The sequence below is a fragment of the Urocampus carinirostris genome, chromosome 3 (genome assembly GCF_059441175.1).
Source record: "Urocampus carinirostris isolate Australia breed hairy pipefish chromosome 3, RoL_Ucar_1.0, whole genome shotgun sequence".
Lineage (NCBI taxonomy): Eukaryota > Metazoa > Chordata > Actinopteri > Syngnathiformes > Syngnathidae > Urocampus > Urocampus carinirostris.
This window is the reverse complement of record NC_142351.1, coordinates 4,466,420-4,479,017: the sequence shown is the minus strand read 5'-3', so window position 1 is coordinate 4,479,017 and position 12,598 is coordinate 4,466,420. Positions and strand designations below refer to the sequence as shown.

Below are 12,598 nucleotides of genomic sequence, written 5' to 3'. Positions count from 1 at the left end.
CTTGACCCACTCCTCCACACAGATCTTCTCTCGATCAGTCAGGTTTCTGGGCAGTCGCTGGGAAACTCTGAGTTGGAGCTCCCTCCAAAGATTTTTGATTGGGTTCAGATCTGTAGACTCTTACGGCCACGCTAGAACCTTGATATGCTTCTTACGGAGCCACTTCTTGGTTTTACTGGCTGCGTGCTTCGGGTCGTTGCGGTGTTGGAAGACCTGCCACGACCCGTCTTCAATGCTCTGACTGAGGAGAGGAGGTTGATACCCAAAATCTCACGATACACGGCCCCCAGTCATCCTCTCTTTACGCAGTGCACCTGTCAAGTCAAGTCATCTTTATTTGTATAGCCCTAAATCACGAAGAGTCTCAAAGGGCTTCACAGATTATTACACAGACTATTTTTCAGCCGACGAGAAGAGTAGGTTATTCATATGCTATGGAGTAGAAGTGAGTTTTAAGTTTAGATTTAAACATTTCCACTGAGGTTGCAGATCGGATCTCAGGGGGAAGAGCATTCCACAACACCGGTGCCCGGATGAAGAACGCTCTCGAACCAGCGGAACACTTCTTTGCTCTTGGGATCACCAGAAGACCGGCACTCTCAGATCGTAGGCTTCGGACCGGGACATAGGGGCAAATCAGATCTGAAAGATAAGAGAGAGCAAGTCCATGTATGATTTTGTATAATACTAAGAGAACCTTGAAGTCACATCTATGGCTAACTGGGATCCAATGCAGGTTGGCCAAAATCGGTGTTATGTGATCGTACTTTTTGGTCCTAGTTAAAAGCCTCGCTGCGGCATTTTGTACCAGCTGAAGAGACTTGATTCTAGACTTCGGGAGACCGGAGAGTAGTGCATTACAGTAATCGAGATGGGAGGTAACAAATGCATGAATTATAATTTCCGCATCAGACTGAGACAGTATAGAACGGATTTTAGCAATGTTACGAAGATGGAAGAAAGCGGTTCTAGTCATTTTCTTTACATGCATTTCAAAGGATAGATCAGGGTCAAATATGACACCTAAATTTTTAACTGAGTCACTCTGTGGGATGTGACATTTGTCAATGTTCACAGCAGTTTTTGAGAATGTGAGAATGTCCTGTCCCATGTTCAGAAAAAACACCCCCATGCTTCACAGTAAGGATTGATCTCTTCATTCTTCTTCCTCCTAACACGTTTAGTAGAATCATGACCAAAAAGTTCTACTTTGGTCTAGTTGAGTCATCTGGCGGCGTTTCTCCTACATATATAATGTAATAACTTCTTTATATTTATGAAATTAATATTAATCTCTATTTCAAATAATACTTTTTTAATAATACACTTTTTAGAAACCCAGGGGGGACCAATTAAACCCCAGGAGCCAGCCAGACTCTTCCTATGGTATGGCAAACACTGTGTTTTCTGTTGATGCCCTTACATCCTCCATTTTGGCCTGGTCAAGGGGATGACCTCACGTGTTGCTCCTTCTCAAGGTTTCTTCATTTTCCTCATGCTGGGAGTTTTTTAGTTTTTTCCCTTGCCCTCATGTCGGTTTTAGATCATGGGATGTTGTCGTGGTGGTCTTTGCAGCGCTTTGTGACTGTTTCTGATCAGTGCCAGACGTTTCATGGGAAGTGCCGATGCCAGCCGATGTTGGCCATATTGACTCATTTTTGATGGCCTACAGAAAATTTAGCTCTGTAGCTATACAGGCATTGGGCACACCAAAAGAAAGCTTTAACAGTCTTACTGTTCAGCGGCGCCTAAGCCTTTAGAATTTTTTTTTACGTTTTGGCAATCGGGGGCAATGCCTCTGAAAACGTACTTATACATTACGGCACTGAACGAGTTAAGGGCAATACAAATAAATGTGACTTGTGTCTTGCAGACGTCAGGCAAGAATATCTTCCTACTGCGTGGCAGGAACCAGAGTTGCTTGCCGTTAAAATTGAGGAGGAGGAGGATCTGAAGCCTTATCACGTTAAGCAAGAGACAGAGGATGGGGAGCCTGTTGACGAGGAGGACGATTTTCCAGTCTTGCGAGTGGCCGGGGTCCGTTCAACCGTCGAAGATGAAGGTCAACCTGAAGATAACGGTTGGCGGGAGCCTCGACGCATCAGCTCCTGTCAACACTTGGAAACGGATGACGACGATACGTCCCACTCCCCAAACGCTGAAAGCAACTCGCAGTCGGAAGGTGGTAACACATTTTCTCAGTGTGGAAAACGTTTCGACGCGAGTCTTATATGAAATTGCATATGAAATTCCACGCAGTGGGAAGTCTTTTTCCTGCTCAGTCTGTGGTAAAACATTCACCCAAAATGGACAAATGAAATTACACCAAATAACCCACACTGGCGAGATGCCCTTTTCTTGCTCAGTTTGCGGTCAAAAAATCACCCGAAATGGACACATGAAACGACACCAAAAACCCCACACTGGCGAGAAGCCTTTCACAGGCTCAATTTGTGGATAACGATTATTATTCAATTGGTACTTAAAATCACTATACTTACACGAAACACTAACCTATATTTTCGATACCTAGAATATCTAAACAATATTTCCCATAAACACAAGGGCACTTTACTTAAAATATAAGATTTGATTGCAAGAAAACGAAACTAATGCATGAACTTTGCAATAATTCTCAGCCCCTGATGTTTCGGGTGACTACTCACCACCCTACAGAGTAATACGGCAGATACAGTTAAAAAACGTATTGACAAAGAAATCTGATCAAAGCCACTCCTACCTGATTTAATTCCCAGAAGTTTAATACTTACTGATCAGCAGCGCCTAAGCCTTTTGATTTTTTTTTTACCTTTTGGCACTCGGGGACAATGCTTTTGAAAACTTACCATATTTTCCGCACTATAAGGCGCACCTAAAAGTCTTGTTTTTTTTCAAAAGCTGACCATGCGCCTTATAATACAGTGCGCCTTATATATGGCTCAGTATTAAATCGCAAGGTCTCGCAACTTACGCAACAGCCGCCGACTCGATTTTCCCCCGAACGTGTAGTAGTCCGCGGTGTATGCTGGGATTTATATACTGGCGTTTCTTTGGCTAACCGATGTGTCAATCATCATTTGAATCGATCGCTATTGGCTAAAGTTATTCGGAGCCTCGGATAGGCTAGAGGGCCGAAACAAACCCTGCAATTGGCCGAAAAAGATGTGTCAATCATCCGTTAAATCGATCGCTATTGGCTGAAGTTATTCGGAGCCTCGGATAGGCTAGAGGGCCGAAACAAACCCTGCAATTGGCCGAAAAAGATGTGTCAATCATCCGTTAAATCGATCGCTATTGGCTGAAGTTATTCGGAGCCTCGGATAGGCTAGAGGGCCGAAACAAACCCTGCAATTGGCCGAAAAAGATGTGTCAATCATCCGTTAAATCGATCGCTATTGGCTGAAGTTATTCGGAGCCTCGGATAGGCTAGAGGGCCGAAACAAACCCTGCAATTGGCCGAAAAAGATGTGTCAATCATCCGTTAAATCGATCGCTATTGGCTGAAGTTATTCGGAGCCTCGGATTGGCTAGAGGGCCAAAACAAACCCTGCAATTGGCCGAAAAAGATGACTGCATAGCAAGCTTGCTAAACTACGCCATAAAGAAACATGTTTCATTAGTCTCTATTTGTAAATATTTGACTCTCCTGGATTTACTACACTCACGGTTCTAAGAAGACCATGGTTGCGTATCATTATTGAACGTGAGAACTTAGGCGAGTTATGCGGCTTTATATTTTCCCGGTATCTTATTTTAGAACGATCTTGATGTTGCTGTGATGAGTTGAGTGAATTAAACTCAATTCCAGGTGTTTATTGTCATGTGCACAGTAAAGTTGCGAGCGAAAAAGAAAATAGAAACTAAGGAATGGTTATTATTTCTTGAATCCCAAGACTTGAACCTTCCGAATGATGGAACGATGCATTTGAGTGACATCGTTCGGACACCGCATCCGCACGTGTCTACGACACGTACTTGCTTCTTTGCAAGCTTTCGGAATGTTTAGGGGGTAATACGTTTGACTGAACTATCTGACTGTTTTGTCGACGTTCCCATTGTAGCGCCTTATAATCCGGTGCGCCTTATCTATGGAAGATATAGGACCAAAAACTATTTTTTGGGGGTGCGCCCTATAGTGCGGAAAATACGGTACTAATACGTTACGGCACTGAACGAGTTTAGGGCCATACAAATAAATGTGACTTGTGTCTTGCAGACGTCAGCCAAAAATATCTTCCTACTTCGGGGCAGGAACCAGAGTTGCCTGCCGTTAAAATTGAGGAGGAGGAGGATCTTAAGCCTTATCACATTAAGCAAGAGACAGAGGATGGGGAGCCTGTTGGCGTTAAAGAGGAGGAAGATTTTCCAGTCTTGGTAGTGACCGTCGAAGATGAAGGTCAACCTGAAGACAACGGTTGGCAGGAGCCTCTAAGCATCAGCTCCCGTGATCACGTGGAAACGGATGACGATGACACGTCCCACTCTGGAAACGCTGAAAGCGACTCGCAGTCGGAAGGTGGTAACACATGTTCTCAGTGTGGGAAGACGTTCCGAAGCAAGTCTTATATGAAGTTGCATATGAAATTCCACGCTGGTGAGAGGCCTTATGCCTGCTCAATTTGTGGTCAAAGTTTTACCGTGAGTAGAAGTTTAAAGGACCACATTAGAACCCACACTGGCGAGAAGCCTTTTGCCTGCTCATTTTGTGGAAAACAATTCTCCAAACGAGGAAACTTGAATGTACACACTAGAACCCACACTGGCGAGAAGCCTTTTTCTTGCTCAGTTTGCGGTAAAAATTTCACCGAAAATGGAAAATTGAAATTACACCAACTAACCCACACTGGGGAGAAGCCTTTCGCCTGCTCAATTTGTGGAAAACGATTCTCACAGAATGGGAGCTTAAAATCACACCTAAAAGCCCACACTGGCGAGAAGCCTTTTTCTTGCTCAGTCTGTGGTAAAGAATTTACCAGAAATGGACAGTTGAAATTACACCAACTAACCCACACTGGCATGAAGCCTTTTGCCTGCTCAGTTTGTGGTAAAAAATTCACCAGAAATGGAGACTTGAAATTACATGAACTAATCCACACTGGCGAGAACCCTTTTTCTTGCTCAGTTTGTGGTCAAGGATTCACTTCAGGTGGGAGTTTAAAAATTCACACGAGAACCCACACTGGCGAGAAGCCTTTTTCTTGCTCAGTCTGCGGTCAAAGATTCACTAAAAGCGGGAGCTTAAAAATACACACACGAATTCATACTGGGGAGAAGCCTTTTGTCTGTTCAGTTTGTGGAAAACGATTCACCCACAGTGGGGACTTAAAACAACACACACTAACCCACACTGGGGAGAAGCCTTTCTCCTGCTCAATTTGTGGAAAACGATTCTCCCAACAAGGAAACTTGAATGTACACACGAGAACCCACACTGGCGAGAAGCCTTTTTCCTGCTCAGTTTGCGGTCAAAGATACACTGACAGTTGGAGCCTAAAAAAACACAAACTAACCCACACTGGGGAGAAGCCTTTCCCCTGCGCAATTTGTGGTAAAAGATTCACAGAGAATGGGAGCTTAAAAAGACACACACTAACCCACACTGGCGAGAAGCCTTTTTCCTGCTCAGTTTGCGATAAAAGATTCGCCGAAAGTGGGAGCTTAAAATTACACACGAGAACCCACACTGGCGAGAAGCCTTTCGCCTGCTCAGTTTGTGGTAAAAGATTCACCCGAAGTGGACACTTAAAATCACACCAACTAACCCACACTGGCGAGAAGCCTTTTTCTTGCTCAGTTTGTGATAAAAGATTCGCCCTCAATGGACACTTGAAATTACATCAACTAACCCACACTGGTGAGAAGCCTTTTTCTTGTTCAGTTTGCGGTCAAAGATTCACTACAAGTGGTAGCTTAAAAATACACACACGAATTCATACTGGGGAAAAGCCTTTTGCCTGCTCAGTTTGCGGTCAAAGATTCACCGAGAGTGGGAGCTTAAAGAAACACATGAGAACCCACACTGGCGAGAAGCCTTTCACCTGCTTAGTTTGTGGTCAAAGATTCACTGAGAGTGGGAGCTTAAAAAAACACACACTAACCCACGCTGGCGAGAAGCCTTGAGCTTGTTGACTTAGTGGTGAAAAAGTCATCCATCCCGGACACTAGAAATTACTTATTAGAAACCACACTGGCGAGAAGCCTTTTGCCTGCTGTGTTTGTGGTAAAAAAAATTCACCCGAAATGGACACTTGAAATTACACCAACTAACGCACACTGGTGAGAAACCTTTGACCTGTTGAGTTTGTGGTGAAAAACTCATCCATATCGGCACTCGAAATTATACACAAGAACCCCCACTAGCAAGAAGACTTTTGCCTGCTCGGTTTGTGGTCAAACATCACTGAAAGGAGGAGCTTAAAAACACTTAATTGACCAAATATCATACAGGCCGTCTATAGGAACATAACTGCCACAAAACCATTTCCCCTCACCTTTTTCTAACCACTGACTCTGCCAACACAAAAAAAAACACATTCAATCACAGGAAGTGAGCAGACCTTCCTGATGATACATAAAGATTTGAAACCCCAAAGTCTTCATATGGATTCAAAAGATTAATGATTTGCATATGTGTCATGTTTCTTGTTAGATGATCTATTTCATCTTGTGTTTGTGTAAAGTTTTGCCTGTTACCAACAATTATAATTATTATCACAATAAGATTGCCGACCTAGGTCCCCAGGGTTGTGGCCTGTTCTCACCAGAGCCCCGAAGCGCGGAGAGCCTGTGGTTCTCTCCGTCCCTGTCGTCCGGATGAGAACAATCCCCGTGAAGTCCGCCGCCAAAAGAGATAGGAACCTTTATTTCTTCATCTTCCTGGTTGGCCATGTGCTGCTTCTCCCATACCCCTCCCCTGAGGGACTTTTTGTTCTCAATAGTACACAAAAAGGGTGAGTGCAACAACCTCTTTGGTGTTTTGGGCAAATATCCCATGTTGGCATGCTATGAAAACAATCCCTGATCATTTAAATGAGTCTATTATCTTAAAACCGGGTTCATTGATCAGTACTGTCAACCTGTTGCATCATTTCTTCCACCTTCCCCCATGTTAACAGTAAGGGGGATAATGCTCTTTGGGTGCCTTTTATACTATATTCTGTACTTTTGCTTTTATGCATTTATATTTACTCAATAATTGTGCAGTTGCGTTTTCGAGTTGTTTTGTGGAGCGAGCGCCTCCAAGGTCAAGAGTATAAGCTTCCAAGCCAAAGGAACTTTGTCCCTACAATTTGGAGGCGACTGGTGGGCTTCCTCTGTTATCAAACAGGTGCATAGAACTCCTTTTGGCTAACCCGTACCAACCTTTTACACTGCATTAAAATATGTGATTCCTGTCTAAACCAATCAGGATGCCCTTATGTGCACGTGTTTTATTCCATCCTCCAATCAGAAATATATGAAACGGTAAAAGAAGGAGACTCGCGCTTCAGTCGGGATTATTTCGTAGCAATCCGAGAACGCAATTTTGCCTTGTTTCAATGTACTTGCTTTTCTTTATTAAAGGAGTTTGATTGTAACTCAAAAGTTTCTTTTTTCATCCGGACATCGAGATGGACACCTTTTGCAAAAAATCTTGTGACGGGGCAACATTCAAGCAGTAGATTACGCTTGAACAGCGGGGCACACATCCGCAAAACACAGCGCTTTGATGTTTTCCACCAGCACTCGTTGGTCTTATTTGGTTGTGAGTTCACATTTACCATGATTACGGACGGTACCGAAGACTTATAACGCCGCTAGCCGCTTCGCTAGCTCCGGCTCTTCTTCCAACGATAGGCCCCCTCATCACGCCGGCACACGGATTCGTCAGGGCAAGGAGTTGATTCCTCGAATAAACGCATTTTTGACCGCTAAAACCCATGTCCATAGGATAGAATGTAATCCAAAGTGCAGTTGTCAAACGGGAAGAAAAACACAGAAGATAGTAGCAGACAATAAAACAATAAATCACAAAAAGTGCGAGATAACAGGGGAGCTGCTGGAAAAGGCAGCCGCTCGGTGGCTTAGACTTACCAAGAAAAGATTTATTGTCACATGTCATGTTTAATCTTCGCAAGATGGCTAACAGCGCAAGTAAACACAAATTTACTAACCGACGAACACTGAAAAATATTTGCATTGCTGGGGAGTCGGTGAACTTTTGAACGTTGAACTTTCAGGAGGCCCTCCAAAGGAGGGAGACAGAGAACCTGACAAGAAATCTACATCTATTAAAATGTAAGGGTTGGGAACTAAACATTTATTTCAGAATAAAACGGTTTCAAGTTGAAAATTATGTTCGAGAAAAGGTTCAAAACTACCAATTCAACTAAGTTTGGAAATGTAACTGTATGTTGGAATAATTTAAAATAATTTACTAAGGCTTTCTTCAAATTGATCCATGAATCTCATTCAATGTCTCAAAAGGAGGGATGGTGGGTGATATAGGATTAAAAAAATAATCATAATAAATCCTGAAGTCATTTACATGTGTAACGGGTGTAATAATAACTTTTGTTTTATTGAAATTCCTGCTGAAATATGTGTATAGTTTTTGGTAAGTGTCCTGCTATGATGAGTCCAACAGTGCCACCTGCTGGTATGGAGTAGGGATTGTTTTGGCTTTTGACATGTGACCGGAAGGCGGGGTTTTGTTGGCGGTCTACAGAGCGAGCTGCCAACGGTAAGACACATCTTTTGGTGCTCCACAAAAAAGTTAATTTTAAACATTATAACCACAGCTGACAAATCTCTCAACATGCACAGTAATGTGATTGATGTTGTCGACCTGTTTGGATTTATTTTCGTTTTGTTTCTGTGGTGCTAAAATGTTAATTCCCCTTGTAGAGATCAAAGAGATCAAAGCCAGCAGTGGAACTAATCACGTGTTGTGACTCATTTCATTTGCGTTTTTATACTCATTATTGTTCTTATTTCTATTTTCTCATATATATAAAAAGGATGATGTTGGTTAAATTTCAGACCCAAAAAAATATGTTGAATTCATTGTAAAAAAAACACTTTACGATCTTTTGTTAAAAGTATCTTGTTAAAATAGATGTAAAGATGTATTGTGATATTCTAAAATGTATTTTATGTCAATTTGGCCGGTCCAAATTGTCCCTAGGTGTGACTGAGCGAGTGAATTGTCTGTCCCCGTGTGCCCTGCGATTGGCTGGCAACTAGTCCAGGGTGTTCCCTGCCCACTGCCCGATGATTGCTGCATCCACGAAGACAAATCTCCGTCCCAGTCGCAGGTCTTTTGCGGACTCATTCAGGTTTCCTTCGGGAATGCCCCAGTAGTTGGCTCCATACATCTTCCCATCAATTTTAACCATCTTCCCTGTCCCTGCTGAAGAAAAGCAGGCCCAAACCACGATGCTGCCACCACCATGTTTGACAGTGGTGATGGTGTGTTGAGAGTGATGAGCTGTGCTGCTTTTACGCCAAGCAAAACGTCTTGGATTTTTGCCAAAAAGCTCCAGCATCCCCGCGACCCTACTGAGGATAAGCGGTGCAGCTGATGAGATGAGATGAGATGAAAAGATATGCTTTGGGCAGTCTACAGAGCGATCTGCCAACGAGATCAAAGCCAGCAGAGAAGCTAATCACGTGTTGTGACTCATTTCATTTGCAGAAACTGTAATAAAAACCCCATCATCCAGTCCAGTGTGAATGTGGATTTTTGGTGGGACAGGTACACCGCGGTTACACATGGACTTCATCAAATTATGAAATATGAGGGGGGAATAGCCAAAGAACTCGTAAGCTGCCATTTTTCTCCCCACGCAGTTACTCTTGAAGCCTGGTGACCAGATCTTGGTTCAAGCCATAAAAAGGAAACACTGGACGTCTCCACATTGGGAAGGGCCATACGTCGTCCGGCTAAGAACACCAACGGTTGTGAAAATTGATGAGCGGTCCACGTGGATCTGCCAGTCTCAGTTGCGAGAAGGTCCACCAAATACTACCGCCATCCTCGACCGACCGACGGAATAATGAAGAGCCTCGTTCTCCTAGTTCTGCCGGGATTTTTCCTGCTCAGTAGAGCGTTTGGATTACGAGCCCCTTGGTACCGAAGTAAGAGGGGAGAGTGCCCTCCAGCCGCCAAGGGAGAGAAGGGGCAAACATCTATTGTCACTATTGGACTCCAAGATCTTCATCAGTGGAGTGGGTCAGCGAAGGACTATGAAGGAGGCATGTACCGCGATATGTGGTACCGGCATGCGTTAACCCCAGACAAATCGTACAAATCCAGCTCCAGACTTCCTGTGCGGAGTTTGTATGTTCTCCACGTGCTTGCGTGGGTTTCCTCCGGGCACTCCGGTTTCCTCCCACATTCCAAAAACATGCATTTCAGGTGAATTGACCGGTCCAAATTGTCCCTAGGTGTGAATGAGCGAGTTGTCTGTCCCTGTGTGCCCTGCGATTGGCTGGCAACCAGTTCAGGGTGTCCCCTGACCACTGCCCGATGATTGCTGGGATGGGCTCCGGCACCCCCGCGACCCTACTGAGGATAAGCGGTGTAGCTAATGAGATGAGATGAAGTAAAATTTTAAAAAATGGGAAAAAGTAGCAAAAAAACAACACAAAATTTTAAGCACCTCTGCACCCAAGTTGATCATTTATTTTTGGTTTGAACAATTTTATTGACACTATTAACAGCAAATAAACAATGTGAGGTTTGAACAATTTTTCTCGACAATTTTAACAGCAATTAAGCATATTCACAATTTCATTATATCCAGGTTTGGGTAGGGTTACTTTAACTTCATTACTTTTAATGACTTTTGGATTACTCCAAAACCAAATATGGTAATAAAAAACAAAAGAAACTAAATATGAATCAAATGATGAATCACAACACGTGGTAAGCTTTCTCTCCTGGCTTTGATCTCTTTGATCTTCGGCAAAACAAACAGACAGAAACAAAATGAAAATAAATCCAAACAGCTTGCCAACATCATTTTTGCCGTTCCATGTATTCCGTTACTCCCCAAGCCTGCACAAAATTGAGTCATTTTATTCATATTTAGTTTCTTTTATCTTTTATTAGCATATTTGGTATTGGAGTAATCCAAAAGTCATTGAAAGTAATCCAGTTAAAGTAACCCTACCCAACCCTGTTTATTTGTGACGCTCTTAATCACAAATAGTCTCAAAGGGCTTCACGGGTTATTGCATAATACGGGTTCTATGTGTTTCTGTTGCTGCGTTCCAAAAAATACGACAACTAAGTTTTCCAACCTCCGACCAGGAGAAAGGGTATGTACCCCAACTTTGCAACTAGGACCTCCCTCCTCGAGTGTCCTTCTAATGATATTTCCCTGGTTGGGGGTTGGAAAACCCCGACTTCCCACATTCTTGAGTCGCTTTTCGGTCGTATCTGGTAGGATCTCCCCACACACCAATTACCTTGAATGCAGCATGTTATCTGTGCTACGTGTACCCACAATCCAATGCGGCAGTGTTTGGAACGAGAAGTTGACATGGCTGCCGAACAAGAATTGTCGAGAAAACTACCAAAACTCCTGTTGTCAACTTAAAACTACGTAAGCTCGACAGAAGTATCACTTTGCGGTCCTTTTGGGAGGTTTGTCCTTTTTACTCCCGAGTTGACACTTCGCAACACTTGGTGGCGTTTTTTCGCTGAGCTTCAAACGCGGAGAAAATGTGCTCCAGTGGGGAAGGACCTCTTCGAGAGAAGCTTCGGGGAGCCAAAGAGGAGACCGAGCGAGAATGTCGACGACTGGACTCTGTTTCCAAGCAGCTCGGGGCAGGTCCGTCATTTTTGCATCTGCAACAGTGCCAATGCTTCCCAAACTTTTGCAGGCTGGCCAAAAATTATTCAAAAGAAAGAAAGAAAAGTGGTTTGAAATTCAAACACAATTTTTCAGCCTTCCGAAACCTTTTACTCATTTTTCACTTCAAGCAAATACTAAAAGTGCATGAAATAAAACGAGGCTCTCGAGTGACTCGTATAAAGTGACATGAAAACTTAAATGGCTCCCTGAAATTGTTCATTCAAACTAAAAACCACAAGTGCAGGAAATAAAATGAAGTTTAGCAGCAACTCGTATGAGGTCGCATCAAAACTTCAATAGTACCCTGATTTCTTTACGATAAAAAATGCTAAATACCAACATGACCTAAAACAAAAAGTGCATCGCAATTTCAACTCAGCTTTGGAATCGAAAAGTGTTGGCACTCCCGTTTCAGAGCTGGTTTGACGAACAAATGTTATGTTAACAGCTAATCGCTTCCGCTGTAGCGTGCTTTTTTCTCTCTCTCACAATCGCAAACACACACAAACTAGTGTTATGATAAGAGCTAATATAGCCGTCTCCACCTGAAATTCCCTCCCTAGAACAAGTTAACTACAATTCTGACACTATTTCTTAATCACACACGTGCTTTTTTACCACGGAATTTGAAAAAACTCACTATTATCAGCAGTCTGATTCACAGGCGTGCGGGGACTCGGGCGTTAGCAGAGGCGCCACGTTTACTCCGGCCTAACGTTATTCTTTTACCCCATGTGCGGCCCCTTCCCAAGGTT

General features: G+C 43.3%; 2 protein-coding genes across 2 annotated transcripts in view; both read left to right on the top strand.

Annotated features, from left to right (window-relative positions):
• LOC148368383 (uncharacterized) overlaps positions 1 to 12,598 on the top strand; it is a 52,773-nt gene that overhangs the window by 32,198 nt on the left and 7,977 nt on the right. The gene's annotated exons all lie outside the window — the stretch shown is intronic.
• Positions 2,057 to 7,590, top strand: LOC148368384 (uncharacterized). The gene is made up of 2 exons (XM_088329647.1): positions 2,057 to 2,174; positions 4,217 to 7,590. Exons 1-2 carry the CDS (start codon positions 2,057 to 2,059, stop codon positions 6,118 to 6,120), a joined length of 2,022 nt encoding a protein of 673 aa, XP_088185773.1. The 3' UTR covers positions 6,121 to 7,590.